Source organism: Tupaia chinensis, unplaced genomic scaffold (assembly GCF_000334495.1).
Source record: "Tupaia chinensis unplaced genomic scaffold, TupChi_1.0 Scaffold000211_1, whole genome shotgun sequence".
Classification (NCBI taxonomy): Eukaryota; Metazoa; Chordata; class Mammalia; order Scandentia; family Tupaiidae; genus Tupaia; species Tupaia belangeri.
Window position 1 is genome coordinate 419,532 of NW_006159686.1, and position 12,309 is coordinate 431,840.

At 48.4% G+C, this 12,309-nt stretch overlaps 1 protein-coding gene across 1 annotated transcript in view; it reads left to right on the plus strand.

Moving 5' to 3' along the window:
• ANKLE2 (ankyrin repeat and LEM domain containing 2) overlaps positions 1-12,309 on the plus strand; it is a 49,711-nt gene that overhangs the window by 8,285 nt on the left and 29,117 nt on the right. Inside the window, exons 3-6 of the mRNA XM_027771371.1 lie at positions 6,110-6,583; positions 9,533-9,739; positions 11,137-11,336; positions 11,423-11,611. Coding sequence (XP_027627172.1) covers positions 6,110-6,583; positions 9,533-9,739; positions 11,137-11,336; positions 11,423-11,611 — 1,070 coding nt within the window. The remainder of the gene's footprint in view (positions 1-6,109; positions 6,584-9,532; positions 9,740-11,136; positions 11,337-11,422; positions 11,612-12,309) is intronic.

Genomic DNA, 12,309 nt, shown 5'->3' on the forward strand with positions numbered 1-12,309 from the left:
GCCACCCCACACGTCTGCGGCCTCCGACCCGGGTAAGGCCTACCCGCCGAGTGGGCCCCGACCCCGACCCTGTCCGCCCCCAGTCCGCGTCCTCGCCTCCCGCCCCCTCGCCGGCCCCCCTGGGCCGCCGCTGCTCCGGTCGGACGCCTGCGCAGAGGGCCGTCACGGGCGTAGGTAGGCGCCGGCAGCCTGTGGTGTGAGGCGCGAGTGGCGCTGTCCAGGGCTTGCTTTGCGAAGTTCACTGTGGCGGTCATAGTGAGAACTGAGAGTAAGGACCTGGGCCTCCCTGAGCGGGCGCAGGAGCAGGCGCGTCGAGTTGTAGGGAAGAACATCCCACGGGCGGGAACTGCATCTGTGAAGGCTGCACAGCATTCGATCCCCGCGCGAGGAGGTGGGTGGGAACAGACCAGGAGCAGAGGCAGGCTGGGGGCAGCAAGGCCTTCGGAAGGGTTCTGGTTGTAATCCCGACGGGACTTGGGGACCGACGATTAAACCGGAAGGCAGGAAGAAGTTGGACCTGGCTCCAGCCGATGAGAAGCCCACAGAGCTTATTGGGTCTGGGGACAAAGTGAGAAGGACGCCGAGCCCTGGCTGGAGGAAACGGAAGGGGGGGGTGCATTTGCCATTCTGGGGTAGACCACAGGGTTTGGTGAGAGAAATCAGAAGCCAGGCTCTGGTCGCACACACGCACCCGGCAGGAGTTTAAGACACCAGGTCCAGGACTTGAACCGTGGTCGATTACATGGGAGTTCAGTGACATAGTCATTTCACTTTTTGCTGGTCCCTGTAGCCCTTGTTTTTTTTAAAAAGGGATTATTTAATTACTTAATTTTACTCGTCATCATCATTATTATTAATTTGACCAGAAAAAGAGGGAGAAAGTGAGAAAGCAAGCTGTCAGGTCTAGGAGTCAAACTGAAGTCGGCTATGTGAGATTCCAGCACCTTAACCATTATGCCACCTGCCAACCCCTTGTTTTATTTTTTTATTGCCAGAGGACACATGCTTTCGCCTAAAAGAGAGAGAGAGCGAGCACTCCCCCAATGAGGCATGATCTGACCACATTCTTCTCCTCCATCCAGTCAGCATTTGGGGCATTCACCTATACATGTATACCCAGCATGTTTTCAAGGTGCCAGAACAGGGATTTGAACTGCGATGAGATCTGACTCCCTGTGCACAACATGTAACTCATGGATTCTGTGGCCAGCCTAGGGTATCTTTTTTTCATTAAGAATTTCATAACTTAAAAACATTTATTTCTTTTTTATTTAGGATAAGAGTATGTGCACATTTCAGGGTGTCTTTTTTTTTTTTTTTTTTTTTTAGGTTTATACCATTGGGTGCGTGCAGTCGCCAGAGACAGAGAGCGGGAAAGCAAGAACCCTCCCCCGGGGAGGGGGAATGACCATGCTGCAGTCCCTTCTACTTTATTCTCTCAGGATTGGGGGCATGCATGGACACGCACGTGTCTGGTATGACTTTCAAGCCACTGGGTTCAGGACTTGAACACCCAGTCAGCTGTGTGGGAACCAAGCACCTTAGCTACATGCCACCACCGGACCCACATTTCAGCTTTTTCACTTTTTATTTTCAAATGGTGCTGATGGTCTTTGAGGCTGACCCACGTGGGAAGGTTCTGGGCTCACATCCCTGGCAAGAGAGTGCCCATACCCAGGGCTGCCTGGGGGTGGATCACAGCACCAAGACCCTGTAGGGGGTTGCTGTCTCTCATTCTCTCTTGCTCATAGAAGAAAGAGATAAATAGGGACCAGCAGATGGCATAATGGTTACACTGCTGGACTCCCATGTAGTCGACTAGTTCAAGTCCCAGACCTGACGACTTAAAGTTCACGCCGGATGCATGTGCATGCATGCCCCAAATCTCAGGAGAATGGAATGAAAGAGAAGGGGTTGCAGTGTGGCCATCCCCCCGAGGGTGATTTCTCGCTGTCTCTGATGAGCACACACGCCCTATAGCAAAAATCTCTCTCAAAAAAAAAAAAAAAAAAAAGCAGCAGCAGGAGCAGCAGCAGCAGACTGAACTCTACAAAGATCACAGCTGCAGTACACAGCTAAGACATCCAGCATTAGCAGCCAGCACAAGCACATGCCTCCTGGGGTGACCGAGATAGGGATTACAATTTTACCAAAAGTTTGCAGAGATGTGGAGGAACTGGGTCTCTTGTGAATTGCTGCAGGGAATGTTAAATTATGCGGCCCCTGTGGAAATCATTCTGGCAGTTAAATCTGCCTTGCACTCCTAACTTTTGCCTAGAGAAATGAAAAATTGCTTTTGCATGAACAGCCATATACGGGTATTCCAGGCAACTGGAAACAACTCTGATGTCCCTCAAGGAGAGGAAACTTGGACTGGGACACCTTGCTCAGTTTCTCGTATCTTTTTTTTTCTTTTGGGGGAGAGGTTTTTGCTATAGGGCATGTGCGGTCACCAGAAAGACAGAGACAGAGAAAGCGAGAAATCACCCCGCCAGGGGGGATGGTCACGCCGCAATCCCTTCTCCATTCTCTTCCCGGGATCTTGGGCACGCACGCACACGTGCCCGGCATGAGTTGAAGCCACCCAGTCTGAGACTCGAACCACGGTCGGCTACATGGGAGTCCAGTGACATAGCCATTAGGCTAACTGTTGGTCCTAGTTTCTCTTTATTTTAACTTTGTTTATCATTATTATTTTAATTTGCTACAGGGTGCACACACACCCACACACTCACCCACACACACACACACACACCAGAGAGAAACAGGGCAGGGGTAGGGGAAGCAAGATGCCAGGTCCAGTACTCAAACCATGGTCTGCCGTGTGGGAGTCCAGCGCCTCAGTCACCATCCCACCTGCTAGCCCCAGTGTCTCATATCTTTATCAGTCTACCAAAGACTGTGAGGTCATGGCCTTGACCTATACCACATACCACATTGCCGGGCTCATTTGTGCCTGAGTGTTTGCAGCCAGCCCGAAGACCAAATCACCTCACCTGTTTTCAGAGGTAAAGTTTTCGTGGAGCACAGCCATGCACTCTTGTTTCCATGGCACTTGTCAGCGTGCTGTGTGTGTCTGTCCTTGGGAGTCTGCTGGCGTCCTTTTCAGGAGTTGTTCACTTCCCCATTCTCACCCCCGCCTCCTGTCAGCGTCCCAGCGCTCATCAGCCATGGTCCAGTCCCATTCTTTGCTTTGTAAAGTAGCTCCAGGGTTTCTGGCCTGTTAGACCACTGAGCACACCTGCCTAGAGTACAGCGCTCATGCACGTGGTCACATGTTTTCCAGCTTACCTGGGTTGACAGTGAATTGTAATACAGGTAGATTAATTTGTTTTGTTTTGTATTCCATTGGGGAGTGCCTCCCCACCTGCTGTTTACTTTACTCACAACCGTATGAGAACACTCAGAAGTGCTGCTCTTTCCCCATCCCTTCTGTCTCTGCATTCTCCCATTCTTTTAGACTCCCAGCCACTCCACTACCCTAACCAGTCTGGTCACTTTCTGTTTTATATTTTGTTTCTTTGTACACATGAGCAGATACTTGTACCTTACATAAAAAAATATTAGTAACAGAGTGTGTGATACCAGCAGTTGGCGTGATGACTAAGTCGCTGACTCCCATGTAGTCGACCATGGTTCAAGTCCTGGACCTGGTGGCTTAAACTCAGGCCGGGCATGTGTGCGTGCATGCCCAAGATCCTGAGAGGAAAATGGAGGAGAAGGGATTGCAGCGTGGCCATCCGCCTGGGGGCTAATTTCTCACTTTCTGTCTCTGTCTTGGTAGGAAAAACCTCTCCAAAAAAAATAGGGAAAGCAAGATGCCAGGTCCAGTACTCAAACCATGGTCTGCCGTGTGGGAGTCCAGCGCCTCAGTCACCATCCCACCTGCTAGCCCCAGTGTCTCATATCTTTATCAGTCTACCAAAGACTGTGAGGTCATGGCCTTGACCTATACCACATACCACATTGCCGGGCTCATTTGTGCCTGAGTGTTTGCAGCCAGCCCGAAGACCAAATCACCTCACCTGTTTTCAGAGGTAAAGTTTTCGTGGAGCACAGCCATGCACTCTTGTTTCCATGGCACTTGTCAGCGTGCTGTGTGTGTCTGTCCTTGGGAGTCTGCTGGCGTCCTTTTCAGGAGTTGTTCACTTCCCCATTCTCACCCCCGCCTCCTGTCAGCGTCCCAGCGCTCATCAGCCATGGTCCAGTCCCATTCTTTGCTTTGTAAAGTAGCTCCAGGGTTTCTGGCCTGTTAGACCACTGAGCACACCTGCCTAGAGTACAGCGCTCATGCACGTGGTCACATGTTTTCCAGCTTACCTGGGTTGACAGTGAATTGTAATACAGGTAGATTAATTTGTTTTGTTTTGTATTCCATTGGGGAGTGCCTCCCCACCTGCTGTTTACTTTACTCACAACCGTATGAGAACACTCAGAAGTGCTGCTCTTTCCCCATCCCTTCTGTCTCTGCATTCTCCCATTCTTTTAGACTCCCAGCCACTCCACTACCCTAACCAGTCTGGTCACTTTCTGTTTTATATTTTGTTTCTTTGTACACATGAGCAGATACTTGTACCTTACATAAAAAAATATTAGTAACAGAGTGTGTGATACCAGCAGTTGGCGTGATGACTAAGTCGCTGACTCCCATGTAGTCGACCATGGTTCAAGTCCTGGACCTGGTGGCTTAAACTCAGGCCGGGCATGTGTGCGTGCATGCCCAAGATCCTGAGAGGAAAATGGAGGAGAAGGGATTGCAGCGTGGCCATCCGCCTGGGGGCTAATTTCTCACTTTCTGTCTCTAACTTGGTAGCAAAAACCTCTCCAAAAAAAAAAAAAAAAAAAAAGAAAAGATCTGCTCCTTGGTTTCAATGATATTATTATAATAATGTGTCCAGTTCTTTCTTGGAAATGTTCCCTCTTTATATCTTTTTTTTTTTTTTTTGAGAGGTTTTCACTGTAGGGCGTGTGCGCTCGCCAGACAGACAGAGACAGACAGAGAGACAGAAAGCAAGAAATCACCCCCCAGGGGGGATGGTCACGCCGCAATCCCTTCTCCTCCATTCTCCTCTCGGGATCTTGGGCACGCACGCACATGCGCCCAGCGTGAGTTTTAAGCCACCGGGTCCGGGACGCGAACTGCGGTCGACTACGTGGGAATCCAGCGACATAGCCATTACGCTAACTGCTGGTTCCCCCTCTTTATATCTTTTTATTATTTATTTTTAAATTTTAGGTTTTTGCCATCAGGCATGTGCACTTGCCCGAGAGTCAAGACAGAGAGTGAAAGTGAGAGATCACCTCTCACAGGTAACAACCACACTGCAAACCCTTCTTTTTTCTCCTCTCAGGATTCTGAGCACACATGCACACCTACCTGGCATGATTTTCATGCCACTGCGTCTGAGACTTGTACCATGGTTGGCCATATGGGAGTCCAGCACCTTAAACACTGTACCAGCTGCTGGGTCTGCTCTTCATAGATTTTAATACTTAGTAGTATTACTGGGCTATCTCTGTGGCCCAGTGTTAATGCACTGCTCAAAAGAAGCCAAATCCCACCTGGAACTGTGGTTCAGATCCCTGCACAATCAGCTTGGAACATGTTGGGAATGTATGCAGGGGCCCCAGATCTGACAGGCTGGAGAACTAGAGAAAGAGGTATGCAGCGTGACCAGCCCATGTGGAGGGGGACTACACCCTATTGGGGTTCCTGGCTCCAGCAGCTTGACAAACGTGCCAAGTGTGTGTGCGAGTGTGCCCATGTCCCGTTGATACTTGCTTTCTATGGCAAGTACCTCTGGCAGGTAAAAACAAAAAGTAACATAAAACTTATGCAAGGTCCAGCCTATGGCATAGCGATTAAGGCAACTGGATCCATATGGCCAACCATATGGTTCAAGTCCCTCTTCACTTTTTCTCTCTGTGACAAGCAAAATTATGTAAAAAAAAAAAAAAAATTATGATAATTCCAACACAGAATTTAGACTCCAAAGAGAAACTGAATTGAAATGAAACTTTGAAACTATGTATTTTTACTTTTTTTCCCCCTTAAAGACTAAGTGCCAGGTTTGTGGCCAGTGAACTGAACTTGTTGTCTTGGGCCTAGGTGAGGTGACGATGGATGCCATCTTGGCCCGACTGAGACTCCTGAAGCCAGATGACCTCAGAGAAGAGATCGTGAAAGCCGGGCTGAAATGTGGCCCCATCACATCAACCACGAGGTTCATTTTTGAGAAAAAATTGGCTCAGGCATTATTAGAGCAAAGAGCAGCACTGTCTTCCTCTCCTCCCACCTGGGATGAGGCCGGTGCCACGGCTCTCAGCCAAGACGCACAGAAGACCTCGAAGTCTGCTGCGGGGGACCCGCCTGCACAGGCCAGCTGTGAAGACAGAGATTTTGGTTACAGTGTGGGCTTGAATCCTCCTGAGGAGGATGCCACGACATCTGGTACCTGTTCTGGGCCCTTTGCCACTACAGTGGTCAGGGCTGACAGCCTTAAAGCTGAAGTGAAGGCCTGTAAGGAGCCACCTCTGTACTACGGGGTGTGCCCAGTGTACGAGGACGTCCCGGCAAGACATGGTAATGTGGCCTTGTGCATTTCTCACACAGAGGTCCATGTGCAGGGCGCTGGAGGAGATAGCTTTGAAAATCCACAGCTACAGATGAAGAAAAAATTAATCACCATAATCTCGTTACCCTACATTAATCATTAGCATTTTTGTGTAGAGCCTTTCTGAATTTCTTAGCATTGTTAGGGAGGCTGGATTCTCTGAGGAGCTTGACTTGCAAGTATCAGTGGGCTTACTGTCGTTTGTTAGGGCCTTTACTGGGGAATAGCTCCTCCCCTCCCCTTGATTCCTTATAACCTGAATCCCTTTTATGCTAATGATCCAAATGGACAATGAACAGGTCAGTTTCAGCACCAAAGGGTTGTGATTTTAAATGAGATTAAATAGATAATTTGATGTCATTTGGAATGTCAGAGATCATGTCGTTATTGTGATAGCATTTGTGGTAAAACCCAAGCACAGGAGATTAGTTGAACAGAACTTGCACCATGAATAGAATGGAATGTGGTTCAACCATAAAAGCAAATTTTTAGTGACACCAGGAAGGAAATGGTCATGATGCCATTTATGTTTATTTTTAATTGTTAATATAAAAGTTCTTCATTTAAAAAAAAGATTCATAATGTGCTTATTACTTGGATGCCACACACACAAAACACGAGGTCTCCCCTTCCCTCCTAGTCCTCAATGGGCATGACCCCATAACTACTTGCGTCATCATATCTGACCCTGTCCAGGTACCCTTACTCTGAAATCCCAAATGCTTCCAAATCTGCAACTTTCTGAGCACTGGCGGGACACTGAGTAGCAAATTCTACATCAGGCCTCATGTGTGGGTCTTGTATTTTAAAGCGGTGTGTGAGTACCTTTAAGCATTTGCATAAGATGGATGTGAACATAACTGATCCCATCCACAAGATAGTTCATTACATATATATAAGTACTCCAGAATCTAAGAAAGCTAGAATCTGGAACACTCCTGGTCCCAACCATTTTTGGATAAGAGTTACTGAACTTATATTTTTACATTTTGTACATATGAAGTTATTTTTAATATTGTCATATGTGGCATCTATTTTAAACTTTAAACATTTAATGTGCGTGTGTACATTGCTTTTATTTTTATAGAAATGGCACATAGAGGCGTACAGTCATATCAAGGCCACATGCGTTTTTCAGGGCTGGCCCTGTAGTGTGGCAGTTCAGTGCAGGGCTGACTGTCCAGGTGACTTGAGAACAAGCTGGGAGCCTGACAGGTAGACATGGAGTCAGGGTTGTGGCGTGACTGCCCACCGGGGGCGCGTTCTCTCCCTCACTCTCTGGCAATAAGAGGAAAAAGAAAAGAATGATGTTAAATGATAAGCATTTTAAAAACTTTGAAAACTCCAAAATATATTACATTTCTTTCTAAGAAAAGAAAATTGGTATCTAGTTTCTGTTCTGTCAACCATATTTCATTTTTTTAAACTTTTTATTTGGGGGCCAGCAGGTGGCATGGTAGTAAGGGGTCCTGGATCCTACATGGCCAACTCTGAGGTTCAAGTCCAGGACCCGGAGGCTTGAAAAATCACTCCAGGTGCACATCTGTACACACCCAAAACCCTGAGGGGAGAATGGAGGCAAGGAGACCGTGGCATTGGCCATCCATCTTGGGGGGGTGATTTCTTATTTTCTCTCGCTGGCAATAATCTTCAAAAAAACAAAACGCAAATTTCTTTTTTCATTTAATTTTTTTAGTCATTATCTTAATTTTATTTTTTTGATGTTGAGAGAGAGAGAAGGAAAGTGAGAAAGCAAGGCATTAGGTCCAGGACTCAAACCATGGTCAGCCATGTGGGAGTCCAAGCCACCCAACCACCATGCCACTTGCTGCACCTATATTTATTATTATTTAAGGTTTGCTGTAGGGCACCTGTCCTCACCAGAGAGAGAGAGCGTGCGTGAGAGTGAGAGAGTGAGCCACCAGGTCCAAGACCTGAACCATGGTTGTCCATGTGGGAGGCCAGCATCTTAACCACCGTGCCACTTGCTGACCCCCCAAAAACCAAATTTCTGTTTTGTCTTTTGAACAAGGAAGATCAGCTATTTTGTTTAAGATTGCTTACTATTTTAGTTTTTTTTGCTGTATGGTATGGCACTTGTGTGCACCAGACAAAGAGAGAACTCACACGTCAGGAGGGGTGGCCTTGCCATGATCTTCCACCTCCAGTCTCCAGAAGGTTTGGGGCATGCACACACATGCGCCCGGCGTGAGTTTAAGCCACTGGGTCCAGGACTCGAACTGCAGTCAATTACATGGGAGTCCAGTGACATAGCCATTATGCCATCTGCTGGTCCCCTCAAGATTAAAAATCTGAACTATGGATACAGCAGTAAAAGAAGATGGCCGGGGCCTGTAGTTACACGAGCTGAATCCCCCATGCCAACCGCACAATTCAAGTCCTGAACCTAGTAGCTTGAGAACCACGCCAGGCACACATATGTGCCGAAGATCTAGAAGGGAGAGAGCGGTGGAGGAGATGCGATTGTGGTGTGACCATTCTCTAGGGGGGTTTCCCTGTCTCTGGACAGCACATTCACACTCCACATTTTTTAAACATCAGACAACTGTGGGACCAGCAGATGACATAATGATTATGTCACTGGGTTCCCACGTAGTCAAGTTTGAGTTCCAGACCTGGCGGCTTAAAGCCCCTGCTTGGCATGTGTGCATGTGGGCCCAAAATCCGGAGAGGGGAGTAGAGAAGGGATTGCGGTGTGTCCATCCCCCCTGGGGGGGTAATTTCTCTCTTTCTGTCTCTGTCTCAGTCTCTCCCACAAGTGCATGCTCCTTATAGCAAAGATCTTTAAAAAAAAAAAAAATGAGGTGACTGGACAGTAAGTGACAGTTGGCCGATGTGAGGGTTAGTGACAGTGGCTCCAGGTACTTAGGTCTCATTTTCCCTTGTTCCCCACCCAGAAAAGATTCATGTTTATGAAGATAAAAAGGAAGCATTGCAAGCCGTCAAAATGATTAAAGGGTCCCGATTTAAAGCTTTTTCAACCAGAGAAGATGCCGAAAAATTTGCTAGAGGAATTTGTGATTATTTCCCTTCTCCAAGCAAAACCTCAACACCCCTTTCTCCTGTGAAGATGACTCCATTCTTCAGCAATGGCGGACTGAAAGGTACATATCACAGCATTCCTGTCAGGGTCTGACTCTCCCTGTCGTGTGGTGACTGTTACAGTTCCTGGTGTGAGGGACGTCCACCCAGCAGGGAGTGCAGAGCCGAGGCACTGGAACAGTGAAGGTGACTGGGTGGGTTGGCTGGTCTGGGGACCATGGAGGCCTGAGGGCAGAGCTGATGTGGCCGAGGGGACCAGGAACCACTGGAGCTCTGAGCTGACCTGACCGGCCAGTGCTCAGCATCTGAACTGTGGAGGGGCAGGGAAGGAGCACTCACTGCAGCTCCTGTCTGCCCGCCTCCCTCTCCCTGTGGCTCCTGCCTGTGGGACTCGAGGTCTTATGTTTACTCTGAGGCCTGTGTACTTCCCTTCCTGGGAGCTGCATGCACTGAATTCTAGGACCATAGCATTTGCCAGTCAGGCTGCCCAGCAGAGCCCTCCAGCCAGAAGTCACATCCGTTGCTTAATGGAGCTGGTTGGCACCGAGCAGGCCACGCACAGCACAAGGCAAAGCCTTGGCCTTCGTCTTTGCTCCAGCTGCAGCTCACCTCTCCTCCCAGCTCACAGTCATCTCAGCTTCCCTGGCCACTGAAAGTCCCCAGGTGTCCCCAGTTCTAGACTTGTGACTATGAGTCGAAAATCCTACTTACGGACCGGCAGATGGCACAGTAGTTAAGGTGCTGAATTCCCACATGGTTGACCGTGGTTTGAGTCATAGATCCAGCGACTTAAAACTCATGCTAGGTGCATGTGCATGCGTGCCCAAGATCCTGAGAAGAGAATAAAGGGGAAGGGATTGTGGCATGGCCATCTGCCAAGGGGGTTATTTTTCACTTTCTGTCTCTCTAGTGAACACATGCTCCCTATAACAAAAATCTCTCAAAAGAGAAAAAGAAAATCCCATTCATTTGCCTCTCCTCTTGCTCACTCAACCGTGTATAGGTGTTTCCTAAAAGGAAACCAGATGGTTTCTAATAGCTTTCCAATTTCTCTACTTTCAGTTTTTAAAAATCGCCCTGAAGGAATTACTTTAAGACTCTCAGTGTTGTGGTTAGGCCAGTGGAAATCACGTGTGAGCACCCACCTTCAGAGGGCTCCTTATGTGGAAGATCATGTACGATTGCTGGGGCATGTCCTTGGCCACTATGCACTCTCGCTGCTGAAATCCGCCCTGCCTTTCCAGGCTCACCCAGTGAGGCGTTCACAAAGCCAGCCAGCTTCCTGCTGTGCTCAGCTGCTCCTGGCGGTGTAGCAGTCCTGAACAGTCAAGTGCTCTCTCCTTACCTGTGACTCACACTGGTCCCGGGCTCTGTGGGAGACTTTTTTTCCCCTTCACCCAGCATACAGGGGTTGGGAAAACACTTGTGAGCTTAAGTGTGCTTAAACTCTGTCTTCTAGTGACAGATGGCTTGTGTTTATCTGAATCGGAGACGGTAAACAAAGAACGAGCAAATAGCTATAAAAACCCCCGGACTCAGGACCTCACCGCCAAGCTGCGGAAAGCTGTGGAGAAGGGGGAAGGAGACACCTTCTGTGACCTTGTCTGGAGTAATCCCCGATATCTGGTTGGGTCAGGGGACAACCCAACCATTGTACAGGTAGGTCTGATCTCAGCACTGCTAGTACCCTCGTGCGTGCTGTGCTCATTGACAAAACGGAAGCTCAAAGCACCGCCGTTCCCCAGGAAGGGTGCAGGTACAACATCATGCATGTCGCTGCCAAAGAGAACCAGGCTTCTATCTGCCAGCTGGCTTTGGAGACCCTGGAGAACCCTGAGTTCATGCGGCTGATGTACCCGGACGACGACGCGGGCATGTTGGAGAAGCGCATTCGCTACATCGTCGACCTCTATCTGAACACTCCTGACAAAATGGTCAGTGTTCCTTCTTCAGTCTCTCTATTTAATTTTAATTTTTTTTTTTTTGGAGAGGTTTTTGCTATAGGGCATGTGCACTCGCCAGAAAGAGAGAGAGAGAGAGAAAATGAGAACTCACCTCCCTAGGGGATGACTACACTTTAATCCTCTCTCCTCCATTCTCCTTGGCATCTTGGGCACACACACACACACACGGGCCCAGCGTGAGTTTAAGCCACTGGGTCCGGGACTCAAACTGCAGTTGACTACATGAGAGTCATAGTCATTGCCATTATGCCAACTGCTGGTCCCTATTTTTTAAATTGTATTTGTTGCTATTAATTTTATTATTTTCTTTTTTTAATTTGACCAGAGAGAGAAAAGGAAAGTGAGAAAGCAAGCCTCCAGGTCTAGGATTCGAATCGCAGTCAGCCATGTGGGAGTCCAGTACCTTAACCACCACACCACTTGTCAGTCCCCAGTCTCTCTTTAGTAGAAGTAATGATAACATACAATTACCGAAAGGTTTGTGTCCCTTGCACGTCACATATCTATTACATTTTACAGTGTGCAACAGTGGACAAGGAACATGGACTAGGGGGCCGGCAGGCGGCATGGTGGTTAAGGGCGCTGCATTCCCACGTGACTAACCACAGTTCGAGTCCCAGCCCTGGCAGCTTACTTTCTCACTTTCTCTCTCCCCCACAATCTGGTTA